At 50.4% G+C, this 19,564-nt stretch overlaps 1 protein-coding gene across 4 annotated transcripts in view; it reads right to left on the bottom strand.

Moving 5' to 3' along the window:
- Positions 1-19,564, bottom strand: part of SLA2 (Src like adaptor 2) — a 26,029-nt gene extending 6,465 nt beyond the window's left edge. The window contains exons 1-6 of one of the 4 annotated variants that reach the window (XM_061210080.1): positions 19,279-19,564; positions 16,705-16,922; positions 13,946-14,079; positions 9,855-9,954; positions 9,396-9,482; positions 7,559-7,662 (exon numbers count right to left, since the gene is read on the bottom strand). In XM_061210080.1, coding sequence (XP_061066063.1) covers positions 7,559-7,662; positions 9,396-9,482; positions 9,855-9,954; positions 13,946-14,036 — 382 coding nt within the window. In that variant the 5' untranslated portion in view covers positions 14,037-14,079; positions 16,705-16,922; positions 19,279-19,564. Of the gene's footprint in view, positions 1-7,558; positions 7,663-9,395; positions 9,483-9,854; positions 9,955-13,945; positions 14,080-16,704; positions 17,144-19,278 lie in introns of those variants that run through there. The other 3 variants (XM_061210079.1, XM_061210081.1, XM_061210082.1) reach the window with 3 other exon arrangements.

The raw sequence follows: 19,564 nt of genomic DNA, 5'->3' as shown, positions 1-19,564 counted from the left end.
ATAATTAAAGGTATGTTTTCTGACCACACAGAATTATGAATTAATAACAAAAAGACATATGGAAAATCCCCAGATGCTTGGAAATAACCCAGGGATCAAAGAAGAAATCATAAGCAAAATTAGAAAATATTTTTAACTAAATAATAAAAATTTGTGAGCTCAGCTAAATCAGGACTTAAAGGTATATTTTTAGCTTTAAATCTTACACTTGAAGAAAAGAAGGCATAAAATAAATTTTCTACTTTAAAAAGCTAGAAAAAGAATAAATTTAAGTAGAAGGAAGGAAATAAATAGAAGACAATGGAGAAAAATCAAATGCTGATTCTTTGAAAAGGTTGATAAAATTGATAAAGCTCAAACTAGACTGATGAAAGAAAAAAAAACACAACACACACAGAAATTACCAACATCAGGAATGAAGAGGGGACATCGCTATAGATCCTACACACATTAAAAGGATAAGGGCATATTGTGAACAACTTTATGCCAATAAATTCTACAACTTAGATGAAATGGACAAATTCCTTAAAAGACACAAATTACCAAAACTGACACAAGAAATAGAAAATTTGAATAGACCCATATCTACTGCAGAAATTGAATTCATAATTTTAAAACTTCCTGAAAAGATGACTCTGGGTCCAGATGGCTTCACTAGTGAGTTCTATCAAACACTTAAAGAAGAAATAATATCAATTTTATACAAACTCTTTAAGAAAATAGAGAAGATAACATTTCCCCACCCATTTTATGAGGCCAGCAATTAACTTGCTAAAAAAAACAGACAAAAACATTATGAGAAAACTATAGACCAATATACCTCATATATGTAGACACAAAAAATCTTTAACACACTGTTAGCAAATTGAATCCAGCAATGCATAAAAAGGATAATACATTATGACTAAATTGGCTTTATCCCAAGAATACAAGTTGATTTAAAAATTGAACGTCAGTGTTAACTCACTAAATTAGTAGAATAAAGGAGAAAAAGCATGATCACCTGGAGAAATGTAGAAAAATAATTTGATAACATTCAACACCCATCATGATTTTTAAAAAACAAAAAGAAAACTACAAATAGAAGGTGTAATGATTTCCTATTGCTGCTATAACAAATTACCATATATTTAGTGGTTTAAAACAACAAAAAAAAGTGTTATCTTACAATTCTGGGGGTCATAAATCTAAAAGGGGTTTCACTAAACTAAAATCAAGGTATCAGCAGGCCTGTACTTCTTCTGCAGGCTCTAGAAGAATGTCTATTTCTTTGCCTTTTCAGTTTCTAGAAGCCCCCTGCATTCCTTAGCTCATGGCCCCTTACTCCATCTTCAAAGCCAGCAGCATAGCATCTTCCAATCTCTCAAACTCTTACCCTCTTGCCTCCATCTTGTAAAGACCCTTGTGATTTCATTGGGCTCATCTGGATAATCCACAATAAACTCCCTATCTCAAAATCCTTAATCATGTCTACGAACTCTCTTTTGCAATGTAAGGTAATTCATATTCACATGTTTCAGGGATTAGGACCTGGACATCGCTGGGGGGCTAGTCTGCCTACCACAGAAGGGTACTTCCTCTTAACCTGACATAGAGCATCTGTGAAAAATCTATAAGTAACATCATACTTAATGGGAAAGACTGAATTTTTCCTTCTAAGATAAGAACAAAGCAAGAATGTTCTTACCACTTTACTTGTTATACTAGAGGTCCAGTTGCAGTAAGGCAAGGAAAAAAAAAAAAAGGTATATGAATTGGAAAATAGTTAAACTATATTTATAGATAATGTGTGATCACAGATGTAGAAAATCCTAAGGAACCTACAAAAAAGAGACGAGAACTAATAAGTGAATTTAGCAAGGCTACAGGATACAAAGTCAATATACTTTGAGAAGTATGGAGTAAGGTCCTTGCTTCCTTTTCGTTGTTTTCTACCTGACTCTGGAGACCCCTTGACTCCGTACCTTTAAGAAGAATCTCTTCTGGAGCTGTGCTGTGACCCTGAAAAAGCTCTGTGGTTGGGAAAGGGATACATATCTGAAACTAGGCCCTGGAAGCCGACCAACCAGCTGAACTAAGTGACCAAGTCCCTCTATGGGGCCTGGTTCTCCAGCCACCCCACCCTGGCCACTGTCACCACAGTTACTAGAACCAGGAGGGATCCTCACAGCTACACGGAGGATCTGACTGGTAGACTCAGAGATAATAAGCTCTGTCAAGCCCATGTGGGGCTGTCTACCCTGCTGTGGGGACAGGTCACCTACCAAGGCCACCTCTGACTGCCCTGTGTGCCTGCTATCCTGCTGTTCCTTCTCACTGCTGCTGCAGCCGGTCCCAGATATCTACAGCTGCCTCCCAGTTCCAGGACGTCTTTTAAACTCAGACTCCCTGGTTTCATATCCCACCCAGAGTCACACACTATAGCACCCCTACATCCTATAACCCTACCTGTGTCTCTAAGACACATTATTTGACCTCTCAGATCTGTTTCTTCCTCTCTAAAGGGGGATAATAATTGTCCCCGCCTCAATAGATTCAGGTGGTAAAGTAGGTAAAGCATTTAGCAGCGTCTGGCACATAGCAAGCATCCAGTGCTCCTTAACAGTTCTCTGGTTCTTTGTTCACGCTGTTCCTTTTATATGGAACACTCTTGCACCTGCGTAACCGTCAGCCTTCCTTTTACAACTCAGTTCCTACTCAGACAACTCCTCTCCAGAACACCTTCTCTGCCTGGGAGAAACCCCAGCTCTAGGCTTGCCCAGACACAAGTGCTAGCACCAAAGGTCCTATTCTCCCATCGTCTGTCCCTCAACACTACCCCACCCCACCATATAACCAACGGTGAGCCTCACAAGGGATTGTCCTAATTCATCTGCCCACCATCTTCCCATCTCAGAAAACAGCAGCACAATTCCTTCATTACTAAGCTCCTAACCCCGGCATCATCCCTGGCAGCTTCCATTCTCCCTCACCTCCCATCCAGCCCCACAGAAAACCCTACTGGCTACATTCAGAACATATCCAGAATCTAACCACTTCTTAGCCTGCAACAACTTCCCATGTGGCTTCCCACTTCCGCCTCATCCCCTGCCAAATCCTCTCTTTGCACCGTAGAGGGATCAGATCATGTCACTCCCCTGCTTAGAACCCTCCCTGTCAACATTTAAAATAAATCTGAAGCTCTCACCCTGGAAAGGCCTTGCATGACCTGACTTCCGGTGACCCTGGATCTGCTCCAGGCACACCTGCCTCCTGCTGAGGATGCACCTGTTTACTCTGTTCCTCTTAACTGTTGCTTTATTGTTTCTTTGTGGCACTTGCCATGATCAGTTGCTTAATTACTATTTGTTCACTATGCACATTGCCAACTAGATTGTGGGCAGGGATTTTGCTTTTTTTTTAACCTCTTTATTGGTGCTTTTTATATTGTTGAATCCCCAGCACTTAGAACAGTGGCTGGCACAGAGTCACCATGCAATATTTATTTGTTGAATGAATTACTGAGTCTCTGTGATAAACACTGGACACGGCCATGATTACAAGCAGACTTGAGGAGTCCTTGCCACCATTTGCACTCCTACCGCTGTGAGCACAGATGGTGTTGGGGGTCAGTCTACCCTACCCCAGCTCTTCATCCTCTCTCCTCCCCTCAACGTACATACATGCACTCATTCACTCATCCATTTATACAGTAAACATCTGTTGAACACTTGCTACAAGCTGGCACTGCACTAGCCCCAGACACAGGTAATCAGATCTTCATACTCTGGGGAAAGAAGTACTGTCCCTCAGCACATCCCTCAGCCAGAATTTTCCTTTATGGTCCTCATCTCAAGTATTTAGTTCCCCTGCTGTTAGACCACATACCCTGACTTTGTTTTAAGAAATAAGTTTATTGCAGCTACAGAAGAGGTCTTTTCAGGATGCTGTGGGAGTTGAGAGCAAAGAGTGACAAATAACCTGGGGAAATGACATTGCAATGGGTCGTGAAGGATCAGTGTGAGTTGGCCAAATGGAGGAATGGAGGAGAGGGCTTTCCAGGCTGAGGGAGGCTCGTGTGCAAGGATGCAGCAGTGAAAAGAACAAGGTGTGTTCATTCATGGAGTGTTCTGGTGGGCAGTGGGCCAGAAGGCAGGCTGAGGGAAGGAACGGTGGGAGCTATGGCTGGGTGCAGGGCCTGGAGGGAGACCCATTGGGAGAAAGGCAAGGAAAGTATGAGGTCCCGGATTCCAGAAAGCTCCAGCAGGCTTAGCCAGTGTCACACCCTGGCCTGCAGTGACCTGTGGGCTCAGGAACCATGTTCTCCCAGGTGTTCTGATGATGATGCTGGGAGGAGGGGAGGGGTCCACAGTGGTGTGAGGGAGCACATTAAAACCTGTTTGGGGGACGCAGATCTAGCAGGACCCTCTGAACTTCTGAGACCTCTAAGAAGCTGATAGCCTCGAGGATGCTGCACCTTGGACCCTTGACTGTCTGAAGCCTGAGGGCAGGAATCACAACTTAGCAGGCCTGACTCAGAGGAGATGCTTTTAAGTGTTTCTCGGCTGACAGAATCACAGAGGTGAGTCCCTCAGGGGCAGGAAGCGTGTCCTGCTCATCAGTCTCTCTTGCAATGCTCAACACAGTATAGACACATAGCAGGACAGTAGGAAGGCAAGAGGGTGACGCTCTTGGGGTCTGGCCCTGGCGCTGACCTCTGGAGCAATCCTGGGACCTCCACACACTCTTTGTGCCCCTTCACACACCAAGGTTTTCGGCCTGACTTGGGCCCTGCCATGGCTCCCCCCAGGCCTAGAACACAACCAGGTATGCCAGAGGGACTCTGGGGAAAATGGGGGGTCTTCCCCTCCCCCTCCAGACTCTTGAGTAGTGTTCTTGGGAGCTCAGTGGCCCCAGGCCTTCCTCCTTGGTCCTCTCACAGGCTCAAAGCCCCTACAGAATTCCCTTCCCAGAGGTACGTCTGGATCTTGGGCCAAAGAAAAGCTGATCCTGATATCACTCACTCACTTGGTCAACAGTTAATTACCGTTATATATGATAAGATGCATTATGTAAACATGAAAAACATTGTCTCTCATTATTTAACTTTGGGTTCCCTAGATTGGAACTGTGTTTTCAAACTTAAAAGAACATGAGAACCATCCAGAGAGCTTGTGAAGGAAGCAGATTTCTGACCTCTGTACCCAACATTCTGATTTGGCAGGTCTGCAGCGGGGCCTAAGAGTGCATTGGCAAGACGTTCCCCTGACAATTCCTGTACCCTCAAGTCTGAGAACCACCATCCTGTGGTGTCACTCGGGCCCGTACAGCTTTAGTGTCAAACTTTTTTTGGCCACAAACCACATATGAAATTTTACAGTGACCCAGGACACACTTAAAATTATCGAAAACAAAAAGTTTGGTGAAGTAATATTTTCCCCAACCCCAGTGATGCATCCTAATGTTTTCAGCTATGTTTCACTTTAAATGCTCACTGGTCCAGCTCCACTAAACCATTGGGTTTCAACCTTGGCTGCACATCAGAATCACCTGGGGGGCTCTTGTAGCTTCCAGGGCCCAGGCCACACCCCTGGCCAATTAAATCAGAAACTCTGGGGGTGGGGTACAGCCATCAGTAATTTATAAATCTCCCCCAGATGATTCCAACACACAGCCAAGGTCTAGATCAGTGGTTGTTAAAGTGTGGTCCCCAGACTAGCAGCAGCAAGCACCACCTGCAAACTTGTTGGAAAGGCAAATTCTCAGGCCCCAGACCCAAATCAGAACTGGCTGGACCAGTTCTTTGTTTTAACAAACCCTCCAGGTGTTCTGATGCCCACCCAGGTTTGAGACCCACTGGTCTATAACCACTGAACCAAACTGATTTCTTGGCCCACAAATGGGTTGCAACTTGCAGCTTAACAAACACTCTCCAAAAGGAAGCCCAGGATGAGAGGTGAGAAATCAGTACTTGGGAAACTGTTGCCTTTCCCGCAGAATTGGCAAATTCTTCCTTTTTCGATAATGAGAGCTGCATTCTGATCTATCCCTGTTTGGTGTTGCTATGGGGAACCTCAGAGTCAAATCTAACCTTAATCCCAGCAATTTTGTGGATCCCTAAAGATCCTATGGACTCTTTACACCTTAAACTTACGCAGTGCTGTATATCAATTATGTCTCAATAAAACTGGAAGGAAAAAAAAAAGTTCCTATGGATTCTTCCCTGCTTTCTCCTTTATTTCTCCACCAGTTCCTCTTGTATATGTGCCTTCTTAGAAAAGGGGCTCAGAGAGGCAATAAGTTTCGGTCACTATGCTCTTGGGGTTGAACCAGGCCAGAGAAGGGGTGTGGGAGGGGCAGCTGAGCACGGAGCACTTCCTGTGGCTTCTCACGCTCACTGGGGCCCGGTCTACAGTGCCCCTGCCCCCAACAGCACCGCTATGGCTTCCTGTTTGTAGTTGTTGCACTTGAGCCAGCCCCCCACCCTGGCCTGCCTATGGGTGTATGTGAGGGATGCTGGCGCTGCCTGGAAAATAGTAGGAGGGGCTGGGGAGAGGTCAACCCAGGGGACTCCCAAAGGAAGGGAAGGAGAGGCAAAGACGCGCTGGAAGGGGCCCCAGGAGGGAGACTGAGTAGAGAGCAAAGGACCTTGACGACGCATCAAAGTGAGTTCAGTTAAGGGAAGCACAGGCAGCCCGTCCTCACTCCTGAATAGCTTCTCCCTAGTCCACCCCTGTGCTTGCAATGCTACCATTACTGTCACAGGTGGGCCTCTCTTGGGTGTCTGAAGTGCGATGAACCGCAGCGGGGTCTCCCCAGGCAAATCGCAGCTGTGTCTCCCCAGGCAAATCGTTTCTCTTCCCCAAAATCTCCATTTCCTCATCTGCAAAATGGGGACGTTGGAAGTACAATCCCCACAGGGTTGTTTGAAGGCATTTAAAGCGCCTAACATAAACGAGGGCACTGCCACTCCTTCAACGTCCCTCTCTGTCCCTGCTGTAAGGGACTCAGGACAGCTCAGAGAGAAGCAGGGGCATCAGAGACAGACTCAACTTCATGTTTTGTTTGTACCTGGGGTGGGAGAAGTCCCATATGAACGTGCAGTGTGACATGTCCCTATCCCTCTGTGGGCCTCTGTTTCCCCATCTGCACAGCACAGAGAGGAAGATCATGAGGTGACTCCTAGTGGGTTTTCTGGCTCCGACTGGCTGGTGACCCAAAGCACAGAGACCTTGTCAAGAGATCAGGATCATGTTGTGTCTTGGGGAGGGAGAAATCATTGCTGGTCAAGGCAGGGAAATCCTGTGACTATACTGTGTTACAAGTCCTGGTTGCCAAAGTGTTGGCTGAGCTGGATCCCTCCCATGGGCAATTCACACCACTTTTAGAAATGCAGGTTATTGCCCCATTGTTGATAGGCTCTCACGGCAGCAACATGTGGTCAGTCAGCCGGACTGCCCGACTCCAAGGCCAGGTCTCCAGCCCTCCACATGTGGCCTCCTACCTCTACCCCCAAGTCACATCACACCTGGCTCTTGGCATGCAAGGGAAAAGCCCATGGCAGGCTGAGCTTACCCACCTCTCCTGCTCTGGCTCTCCCGGATGAGGAAGGCCCCTCCGGGGTTTCCAGGCAGCAGCAGAAGTTCCTCAGCTTTCTCCCGGCTCAGGCCCTCATATAACCACCTGGGGGTGGGGAGATGAGCAGAGAGAGGGTCGGGGGTCAGCCTGGGGGGTGGGTGGCCCAAGACTCTACTGGAACCTCTCCTCCCTCTGTGGGCCTCAGACTTCCAAATGTCCCATGAAGAGCTGGCCTCAGGTCTCTCAGGGCCCCCAGCTTTGTCCTTGTCCTCTGAGGTTCCTGGAGCCAGGACCATCTCATGGGGTCAGCCCCAGCCTTTTCTAACTGAAGAGTTCATTCCCAAGTGGCCAGGGTCTGGGGGCAGGTGAGGTGATCCCAGACCCTCTCCTATCACTGCCCAGTTCCCCCAGCGCCCCTACACCATCCACTCACCTTTCTAAGCCTTCACCTCTCCAAGAATTGCCTCTCTTTTTTTTAATTTTAGTAAATATTTTATTTCAACAGTTTAAAGTTTAACTTTGTAGCCAAAAGGTATGCAGGTGAACATTTACTCATTATCACTGAAATCTAACTTCCACTGGCGCTTATTTGTGGGTAGAAAGTTTGGAACTAGAATGTTCAAGACATTCTAAAATTTTGGAAAAAATCATGTAGCCCATCAATCGCCATACGTGCCTCTTCCAATGCTGGGATTGTTGATAACTCTGAGCCCACACCTTCCTTTTCTCTCTTCACTTAATCCCTCACCTATGTATGTCCATGAAGGACTTCACTGCAGTGAAAAGTTAAAGGAGTCGTGCAGGAATTTTCTGGCTTAACAGTCCATCAGCTTCTTACTGCCCCCAGAGTCATGGCCGGGGGTCCCAGGCAAAGCCTCCAGAAGCCAATTTGATGGAAATGGTTGCCTCCCTGTCATTTTGTGAAATGCCAGAGTCAGGGTTGAGTTGATTCCAAGTAAATAAAGTAGAGAAGCTGTGATTCTCTTGGTGCCAGCAGCAAACTGAGCCTAGTTTTATAGTAAATAAAATACATCATTCATATGACTTATGAAAATCGAGGCTATAAATGAAGCAGAGGCAAGGAAAGGGGACTCTTAGAGGTAGTCGGTGTTTCCTCTGTTTAAACTTCACGCCAGGCTGTGGAGGCAAAACCCTGCCCAGCAGGCCCAGGCCACTGGGAGACGCGAGCTGATTCTATGAGGTGTCCACATGTCTCAGGATCCTATGTTGCTTTCCTCAGAGCCAGGCATACCACGAGCTTCAGAAAGGAAGGCCATCCAGTGTGGGAGCCGTGCTTTTCCTCAGAACTGAAGCGTGGCTGTCACAGCACACACAGTGACACAGTGACATGTCCCTGGCTCCAGGTTATTCACTGCCTTTCTCTCTAGACATAGAATTTGCTCTGGAGTCAGTCTGTCACTTACTCTGGGCAAGGGATGGCTCACACTTTTTGAGAGACCCTGCGTCCCCGAGTCCAGCCCTCCTGAGGAAGTGCCTCTTGGAAGGGCAGCCCGAGGAGGCTCTCTGGGGACATTTATGCAGGCTGCCCCCACCTCCTGCAAGTCCCTTCCAGCATTCTCCACCACCAGATTCCCGGCCATCCTCCAAAGCCCAGGTGCCACATCTCCATGAGGCCTTGCCGAGCCCTCTCCTCTGGGCTCCCAAGTCTCACAGGCTGACCTGAGAGAGTCAGTCGTCAGCTCCTCTGGAAGGCAGGGTCTGGGCCTGATCTTCCCGACCCCAGCTTTGCTCAGCATAAGACTGGGTGTAAAGAACTACACTTGTGGGAGGAGAAAGCAGGAAGCTCCCCCAAGGCAGGGCCTGAGGTGTGAACTCACCCATGGGAGATTTTGGCCACGTGGTTGCTGGGGAAGATGTACTCTCTGCCTGAGATGTCCGACAGCACTGTCCACCAGTCTCCATCCCTGGAGAGAGAAGGGCGAGGGGACCCCTCTCAGGAGGGCCAAGGCCCTGGGCACCGCTCATTTGGGATTCACAAGGACCCTCCAGGTTAGGTCCTGCGGCCACCCATCCCACCTGAGTTTCCCAGGTTTCCTTGCACCTCCTGGGCAGCGAATGGCCTGATTCAGGGCCCCCCTGCAAGGCCCTGCCCACCCACTGCTTTTCCCTACAGGTGTGTCAAGCTGCCTAAAACCCCACCATTAGAGTGCTGTGTGAGCTCAGCACAAAAGTCCATGCTCTTTTCTCCTGGAAGGGGCCCCTCCTCCCACTAATGCATCTTCAGGGATCAGGGGAGGGGAGAGAGCACCCCAGCCAGTGCCCTCAGAGGGACTTACTCAGAGACGATGGTCAATGGCTCCCCCAGTCTCAGAGACAGCTCTGCCTGCTCGCCTACCGGGAAACTTGCCAAGGCCACAGCTTTGGCCTTGCTCCTCTCTGGATGGAGGGACAGAGATGGTCACCCTCTGGCCAGACATGAGTTCCAGTGGAGGCTGGGCTCCCACCATCAATCCTCCCACGGGCACCCTAGGGCGGCATGTCTGCTGGGATCCTGGGATGGCAACCTGGAATCTGATGCTTTTCCATAGGGCTCTGCAGAGCCCTGGGGGTGCCCAGACATCTCTTGGGGGCCCCTCAGGGAAAGGACTGGTGTGGCAAGAGGAGTGGGGCTCCTGGCTACAATCCCATTTTTATACAGATCATCACAGGAGATTTTGATAAAGGAATTCAGCAAACTGTTCAGCAAACTTAAAGCCGACAGCTCTAAGCAGGTATCAGCCTGGATCTCTGAGCTCAGCTTCTGAAAGGCACCGATGAGGTGGCCACCAGATGGACTAGCTTTGAGGGGCTGGGAGGTGGCCATGGGAGGGGGAGGGCTCCTGGAGGGGCCCAGGAAATCACTGACCTGGACGGGCTTTGTAAATCTGGAGTGCCATGCACGTGGGCAGAGTGGCTCTCCCATGACCTCTGTCCAAAGCGACAGGCGTAGGTCTGTGCTGCCCCCTCAGAAGAGGTGCAGCCCCAGGGCCCACTGGGACAGGCCTGGCCCAGAGCAGACGCCCAGCAGGAATGTGTGTCTCAGTCAAGTGTCCTGGTCACACACCTGCCATCTCTTCCTGAGCACCTGCTCTGTGTCAGGGCCTGACGGGTGCCATACGTGTCATCTCCATTCAGCCCCATCACACAGCAAGGCAACCGAGGCTCCACGGGGCAGTCTGCCGGGGAGGGGGGCACAGCTCCTATGCCACATCACCCCGTCCCTGTCCTCCCACGGACCCAGGGTGGGGGGACTGGGCTGGACAGCAGCAGCACATCCCTGAAAGGCCCAGACTCCCCGGGAGGCTGGCGTTCAGAGAGGGAGTCACAGAGACGGGACACTGAGCCGCCGCACCCCACCCCATCACACCAGGACTGGTCCTGAGCACGTGGTGGCCTTGAGGCCCAATTTTGAGGTTGGACAGCAGGCGGCAAGCGGCTCCCTTAGCACAGGAGGCTCATCCCCTCGCCCCCCACTCAGGGACCAGCCCGCCCCGACCATCTAGACCTTCTGATGCCTGTCCAGGCCTACTTGTCCTGAAAACACACGGGCTGCAGAGCGCCCTTCACCCACACCCCGGCGCCCTCCCTTCTCTTCCTGCTATCCCATCTCAGCAGGGGTCTCTGCAGGAAGCTGTGAGAAGCAGTGAGGTCAGCAAGAAAGGTTTATGTGCCTCACAGATGCTCCTCAGAGCCTGAGAGGCCTCTGTGAGGCCCTCTAGACAGAGCTGGGGCCCCAGGAAGTGAGGGAGGGAGAGCAGAGGACAGACAAGGGCCCAGGGGACGGGTGGGGCAGACACAGAGCTGGACGCTACGCGGGCTGAGGGTCTCTGGGACATGGGCAGAATGAGACTGTGATTCCGGAAATGGACCAGTTCCTACATGTCCTCCCAGACACACATGGAGACCCCCGTGGTGACCCCAGACTGGAGCTCCTCAGAACCTAGGGCCTGGCCATCCCTCGGTGCAGGGAAATGCCTGCCTGATGCCCGAATACACAGTGCAAGTAAGTCTGGGGAGGGTGTCCTCTGACAAGAACAGAACCAGGTGGCCAGAAGGGCCCCTCCCCCTCCTGGAAGCCCTGGCCTTGCACCCCAGGAGCCACTGAGCTGCACATGCTGTCCCCCTGATGGGTCCCCTGCGGTGGCTGAGTCACCTTCATCCTTCACTCCACTTCCCTGATGAGCCCCTCAGCACACTCTTGGTCAGAGTCCCTTAAAACACTGTCACCAAAATCTAACACAGTTGTAATTGATTATTGGTTTAGCACCTGTCTCTGAGGCTTGACTGTCCCTGAACACAGGGACTGTGTCTGTCTTGTCCACTACTGTGTTCCCCGGTCCTGGCACAAGGCCTGGCACGGGGTAGAGCCTTGGTAGATTTTGGATGGATGCAAGGCTGATGGACAAAGGAGTTGCCCAAAATCCATGCTCCTGCTGGGACCAGGGGTAGAAGTACTGAGAGAAGCCCATTCGTCCCCTGGAGACCCTGACAGAGAGGGGAACACAGTGCCCCTCAGTTTCCACAGGCAAGGAGGGCCCCAGGACACCTGCCGGGGGGTCACCCCCTCAGCATCCTGGGCATGACTCAGAGGAGCTTCGGGGCCGCTGCCTGTGGCTAGATTCAGAGGAAATGAGGTGGAGGCCTGTGTGGTTTCCAGATCCCTTCCTGCAGGGCCTGCTGGGCCCCAGGCTCTCGGTGCACACTGCGTGGCTAGACGGAGGCAACTGCCTCCCCAGCGGGAGTCTACAGGGTCCAGGGTGCCGATCGATAACCATGGGGACTAGGGGAGGCTGCTGTTAAAGAGAGGAGGAGGACTTTGGGGCTTCCCTGGCCGTCCAGCAGTTAAGACTCCGCGCTTCCAACGCGGGGGCGCGGGTTCGATCCCTGGTCGGGGAACTAAGATCCCGCGTGCTGTGCAGCATGCCCAAAAAGAAAAAAAAATTAATAAAAAATAAAAGTATTTAAGAAAAAGAAAGGTGGATATTGGGGATGGGGGCGGAGGAGCAGAAAGGAAGCCCCAGCCATTGCAGAGGACTTTTCAGTTTGGGGCAGAGCCTGCCAAACACAGATATCCAGTGTGGCTCTGCAGTCTGCTACTTCTGTGTAACTGTGTGTCTGTGTCCTTCCTCCTAAAAGTGCTGCTTGGTTTAGAGTAATCTTGTTATCTCTGATGGCTGATTTTATGTGTCAACGTGGCTAGCCCAAAGTACCCAGATATTTGGTCAAACACCAGTCTAGATGTTGTTGTGACACTATTTTTGAGACGAGATTAACATTTAAATCAGTAGACTTTGAATAAAGGAGATTACCCTTCACAATGTGAGTGGGCCTTATCCAGTCGGTTGAAGATTTTAAGAGAAAAAGACTGAGGTCCTTGAGGAAGGGAGAATCCTGCCTCCAGACTCCACTCTGGAATTCTGCAGCATCAACTCTTCCCTGGGTCTCCAGCCCTCTGGCCTGCCCTGCAGACTTCAGACTGGCCACCCCACAGCTGCGTGAGCCAATTTCTTAAAATAAATTCTCTCTTACACACACGCACACACACAGTCTACTGGTTCTGTCTCTCTGGGGAACCCTGACCAATACATTATCAAAACCCCAAATCAGAATGTGATTTGAGAAAGGATTTGCGGGCTGTTTTAGGGAACAAGAAACAAACTGGGGCTGTAGCTCTGACATCAAAGTACTAGATACTGCAGGATACTTTGATTGTCTAATCGTCCTAAAAACTGGCATTTTTTAGTCAGGACTGCCTCAGAAAACCACAATTACAGGTTCAGCCCATGCACTGCATGAACTCATTTTTTCCAATCATCATAGCTCTATTTTGCTTCAAGTATTTCATAGCACCTCTCAGGATAAAAGCATTTCTGTCCAGTAGGACTTTCTGTGATAATGGAAAGGTTCTAAAATTGTATTGCCCAATAAGGTAGCCACTAGCTTCATATGGCTGGAGAGCACTTAAAATATGGCTGGTGTTACTGAGGAGCTGAATATTTAGTTTTATTTTATTTTAATTAATTTCAGTTTAATTGAAATAGCTACATAAGGCTAGCGGCTATCATAATGGACACTGCAGCTTTGGAGAGCTATGGATGTGGGTTGGTCTTAGGGTTGCAGCTCAGGCTCTGGATAAACTGGTTTAGGAGGGAAGCCATGGGAGATGCCTGGGGGACCATCACACCCTCCTGGTTAGTTCTGGTCACTCTCACATTTTCTAGTTTGTCTGGTTTAATGTTCTGACCACTAATCTGTAAGCTTCCTAAGAGCAGGGACCCTGGCTGTGTGGTTCATGGGGAGGGCCTGGTATACAGCAGGTCCTCGTTGATACTTGAGGCTGGAGTGGCTGCTCAGGAAGGGCCTGGCTGCCCCGGGGCCCTCGGCCTACCTGCTTGCATGGGCTCAGGACCCTGGCCTTGCACACAGGGGCTCAGGCTTGGGCTTGGAAGGGCTTTCCCCCTGCTGGGCTGACTTCCCATCGTTCCTCAGCAGAACACTCGGAAGTGCATCACCAAGAGAAATCTGAAAGAGATGCTGTGATGGGGACAGAGCCGTGGCTCCCAGCCTGGTGCCCAGACGCCCTCCCTCCCCAGCTCAGCCCTGCTGACCTCCTTGCTGACACAAGCAAATGAGATCCCTCCCATCAGGACCAGGTTCCAGCCCCTCCACCAGACTGTTAAGGCTTTCTGCAAACCGGACGCTGTTTTCTTTGCCTCCCGTCTCTTCTACGCTGTAGCCGTGCTCCATTCTTTGTTTCTGGGCCTATGCGTGTGTGAAGCCCCCTCCCATTACTGGAAGGCCCTTTTTCCACTTCGGGCCTGTCTGGATCCCACCCTTCCCCAGCAAGCTTTCCCCGAATCCCCCAGCCCTAGCTGATCATTCCTGTGGCTACTCAGAACCATTGCCTGACCTGGGATCACATTCTGCCACTGGGTGGCAGGGGCCAATGACAGGACAGAGTTCACTCTAGGCACACCAGGACCCACGGCTAGGTGGGCAAGGGGGATCTGAGGGGGCTTGGGAGCTGGCTGGCATGTCTCACACACTAAGGTGACACCGAGCACACTGTTACTGGGGTCACAGGGCAAAATAAGAGGCCCGGGAGACTGTATGACACAGTGATGACTTGCAAGCCTTTACAGGATTGGTTGTCGAACCACTTCCCTCTCTTTGCCTCCATTTCCCCATCTGAAAAATGGGGATAACGATACCCACCACACGGGTCTGAGAGATAACGCATGTGAAGAGCCAGGTCAGGGCCTGCTTTTCCTTTTTCACGCTCCGAGTGTCACTTCCCCAGAGGCCATTCCTGGGGACCTTCCCTTTTCTCCCTCTTGGGGCTGCCTGTTGTGCTCTTCCCAAGTTTTAATTATTCACATACTGGGGTGCTTGTTTAATCAGCCATTATTCTACAGCTTGTTGAGAACAAGGACCTCTCTGCCCATTTCCTCAGCATTTTCACCCACAGAAGGCACCTGATACATATTATCTAAATGGACGAAGTGATTATTAGCTCTTTGGACAGGTGTCTTATCCTTAGAATAATTTAAATTCCCAGGTTTCCAGGGTAATGCCGATTTTTTTAAACACTATACATATTAAAATGTTGTAGGGAGGTGGTTTCATTCTTTCAGATGGTTTTCAGTCTCTTCGTTAGAGACAAGGCATAATTATACCAGTTTAGGGACGTAGCAGGCTCCGTCCTTGCCTTTGAGCCTTTTCCCACACCTGGGTGAGGATGGGTGTCCGTCATGATGGCGGAGTGACTCCCATGGCCTCACGGGCCTTCCTGTCCGAGGAGCAAGGATCCGGCCCTGGAGAATGGAACAGCTGTCTGTAGTCTCGTGCCATCCACACGCGGATGACGGCATGTTCGCTCCTGCCTACCGGGGGAGTTCCGTCTTCATGGGACAGGAGAGCTCTTTAACACAAAACAGGCCCACCATTAGGGAATGGCTCCTGGCAGCCACTTCCTGCTCCGACTTTGGGATCCTGAAGCCTTGGCAGCCCGAGACGGCGCTGCTGCCTCCTGGGGTCTCTGCTTCCCTCAATGCCAAGGCACCCCTTCAGGCCAGGTTTTCAATAGTCCTTTCCCCTTGGGTATGGGGCACATGCTCTGTGCTTAACTATGCAGACATGGGTCCAGAAAATCCCTGGGAGAGATCATTCCTGGGGGAGCAAGAGTGATTCAGACCAACCAAGCTCGAGCTGTGTGACCTCAGACAAAGCGTGTAACTTCTCTGAGTCTCACTGGTGAATCTGGGATAATACTGACTCCATGGGGCTGTGAGAAGCTGAAGGGCCTGGCACGGAGTGTGTGCTCAGTAAAGGTTAGTCTCCTTTCCCCTCCTTCAGCAAGACAGTCACCAACCACAGTGAACCCAGAGACTTCTCCCCGCTGCAGGTGGTGCTGGGGGCTGGGCCCGAGAGGCAGGAGAACCCTGCACTCAGGCCGGCAGAGCCCCCAGCACTCTGCCAGCTCCCTTCACCTGGTCCCGGCAACGTCAGGAGGCCTTCTAGGGGCAAAATGAAGACCGTGGATAGGCAGACCTAGGAGGGGGAGATGGTACTGGCCCAAACTTTTAAGAATCTAATCATAATTGTCTAAGTATTTGAACAACTTACTACATGTTAGGTAGGCACTTTCTAGGGGACCCAGGCTTGGGCGGAAACAAAGAGTTAAAGGCAGCCGAGGTCAGCACATGGAACATTTGGTGTTTTGACCATAGCACTTGACCCTTTGAGAGGTCGGCAGGGCTTGAATGCCATTCAAAACAAGGACCAGGGCCCAGGGAGAGCAACCTCGTGCTTACTGTTCGTAGGTGGTTAGTGCAGAGCTGGATCTACAATCCGCGTCTGTTGTGTTTTTCTGAAGATAATTTTCTGCAGATAATTTCTCAGTGGCGGCGTAAGTGACAAATTTGGATTGAGCTAAAGGGAGACCTCCCTCCCTTTCCACTGAGAAAGATCACCCTTTTAAGAAGAATTGTAGACTCTAGAGCTGAACGTGTCTTCAGAGGTTATAATCTAGACTCCTCTTATCCACTGACGCTCTGTCCCAACCGTAAAGCCCACTCCCAGTCTTGAGGGGACCATCCTTCCTCACAGTCCCAAGGCCATCGGAAAACAAAAAACAAGCATACTTACTGTTTTCCTGTCATCAGAGGCTTGAGGCAGGGGCTCGGCTAAGACGCATGCTTTAGCTGAAGAGGTTAGGGCTTTGGGGGGCCCCTTCTGGAAGTCTGCCAATGTCCTTAGTCCTAGGTCACCCGGGAGCCTCTCAGCCTGGGAGTCTTCAGGGAGAGGCTGCTCTCGATATTGCTTTGGGAAGCTTGGCATCTGCCTGTGGTCAGCAGTCTGTACCCCTGGGATGGGACAGGAGCCCCATGCTCCTTAGAGACCTCCAACTGGCTGGCCCTCCCAAGCACAGCCAGGCCAGGAAGCAGGCCCAGGGCTCTTCGAGCTCTGTCACAGGGTCCTTGGGGCTCCCAGCTCACATCTGCAGGCTCTGTGGTTCTCACAACCACCCGTTTCCTCTGACGGCATCACAGACCATCGAGGAGCCACCTTCCCCAAGTTCCTGTTTATGGGGGAGAAGCAGCTGCCTCGTCATGATCCTGGAGGGAGAGGTTTCTCTCTGGCTTTGTGGCTTGGTCTCGTCCAAGGAACACACAACCAAGCTAAATGAGCAGGAGTTTCCCATGCTTACCTGGTCATAATAATCACCTGAGGGGCTTGTTAGTATCAGATTCCTGGGATCCCCCCACATCTTCTGAATCCAAGTCACCAGAGGAGCAGCCCAAAAATTTGAATCTTAAACACTCCAAGAGATTCCTTTGACTAGCAAGTATGGGAAGCACTGCCTTGGAGTGTCCCAACCTTTAATGTGTATAGGAATCCCCTGGGGATCTGGTTAAAAAGCAGATTCTGGTTCGGTGGGGTTCAAGATTCTGCATTGCTAACAACTCTCAGGCGATACCCATGTTGCTGGTTTCGGAACCACACTTTGCGGAGCAGGACCTGGACAGTGGTTCTTCAAGTGTGGTCCCTAGGCCAGCAGCCTCAGCATCATCTGGAAATTTGTTAGACATGCCAATTCTCAGGCCCCATCTCTGATCTACCCAATCAGAAACTCCATGCTGGGGGGCCAGCAACCTGTTTTCACGAGCCCTCCAGGTGATTCTGATGCACACCCTAAACTTAAGAACCACTCGGCTAGGATAAAGAATCTCTGATAGAACCCCCTTTGATTGGTATGTTTAAATCAGTCATTAAAATTTAAATTTAGGGAATTCCCTGGTGGTCTAGTAGTTAGGACTCCACGCTTCCACTGCTGGGGGCCCAGGTTCCATCCCTGGTTGGGGAACTGAGATCCCACAAGCCGTGTGGCGTGGCCAAAAAAAAAAAATTTTTTTTTGAATTTAAATTAGTAAAAATCTCAGCTCATTAGTATCTAAATAACCACCCATTCACTGCCTCCCCATTAGGGGCTTAGCAATCCTGGAGACAGATGCTTTTAACACGAAACCGCTATTTCACAGACAATGCAGCCTTTTCTGGGGCCTTGAGCACACCTGGGCTCAGGTTCTCCCTTTCTCCCGGGGAAGGCTGGTTTGAGATTTAACTCCTGCGGCACCTGGCGTGGAGAGCTGAGGGAGCCAGAGTGGAGGTTCTAACCAGGATGTTAGGGTGGGTGACGGCCACTCAAGGATGTGGCCTGTGGCTGGGAGGGAACTGATCACAGGCCCACCCTCCTGCTCTTGCCTCCACACCACCGCGATGTCCATCTTTTCATCTGACAGGCAGACTTTTGGACTGGCCTTAAGGAGAGGCCCATGAACGAGGAAGGAAGTAGGGAATGACCATCTATGGTCTCAAAAAGATCCCACCATATCCTCTCCCGTTCCACTCAGGGAGGCACCTGAGAATTAGAGAGTTTAAAGCCTAGATCTGCTGCTTTGTTAGTTTTTTGACCATTTATAAATTGGTTACCTCTGGGCCTGTTTTCTCATCCACAAAACTGGAATAGGGTCTACCTTACTGGCTCAGTAGGAGGAACATTCAGGAAGGTGTAAGGGCTCGGCCTGTAGCCAATAAAATATGAAAATGCATCGATTTTGAAAGAACTGGGAACTTTTTCTAGCTAGGTGTCCTTGGCCAAATCACTTAACTTTCCTCAGCTGTTCTTTGTCTGTAAAACACACTGCCACTTTGCAGAGTTGCCATGAGAACTGGGTGAGACAATATATACGGAAAAGCTTCACCCAATCATCTTGGGTAGGTAGCATCTACCTGGCCACTTCCTTGCCTCTCACAAAGCAGGCACCCCAACTTTTTTTTTTTGGAATATATTGAATAGGAAGAAAGGAAATGAAAATGAGAAGAGGATGAGTGTGGTAAGGACCAGCCAGTTGGGGCCCGACTCCAGGCACACAGCCAAGGTGGGAAACAGGCAACCATCCATGCCGATGTGTAGCCGAGGCAGCCGGAGCAAGGTGGGTTCGTAGAGCAACTGTGCCCAGGAGACCACCTCCAGCTCCGGAACGCTGCTTTTGCCTGTTTTGTAAGGACCTCAGCACGGTCACCTGTATCGGCCCACATGTATTCGTTTCCTGTCCTCTACCAGGATGGGCAGGGTCGAGTCGTTTTACACGAACCTGCCACAGACACAGCAACCTCGATGTACTGGTAGCCGCAGCCCCTGGACCATTCAAAACTGACCTGAGACGGCTGCCTCCTGAAATTATCCTTGGTGGGTGTGAAGACAGCCCCTTCTGGCGAAATACAGTCTGGTCTGTTGGAGAAGCCCTGGCAGGTGGCTGCAGATTACTACACGAGGGGTGAGACGTGGCAACTGCACACAGAGGGCAGAGCTGAGATGCAGAATGCCTTTCCAAGATCTCGGCTTCTCCCGCATCACCTCACGGTCAGGCTTCTCACGGTCAGGTTTTCGGTTTGAGAGGAATATAGGCGTGTCAGATGGACTCAGGGTTCAATCCCAGCTGGC

The sequence above is a fragment of the Eubalaena glacialis genome, chromosome 13 (genome assembly GCF_028564815.1).
Source record: "Eubalaena glacialis isolate mEubGla1 chromosome 13, mEubGla1.1.hap2.+ XY, whole genome shotgun sequence".
Taxonomy (NCBI): domain Eukaryota; kingdom Metazoa; phylum Chordata; class Mammalia; order Artiodactyla; family Balaenidae; genus Eubalaena; species Eubalaena glacialis.
The sequence above is the reverse complement of the archived record's forward strand: the minus strand, read 5'-3'. Positions and strand labels throughout refer to the sequence as shown.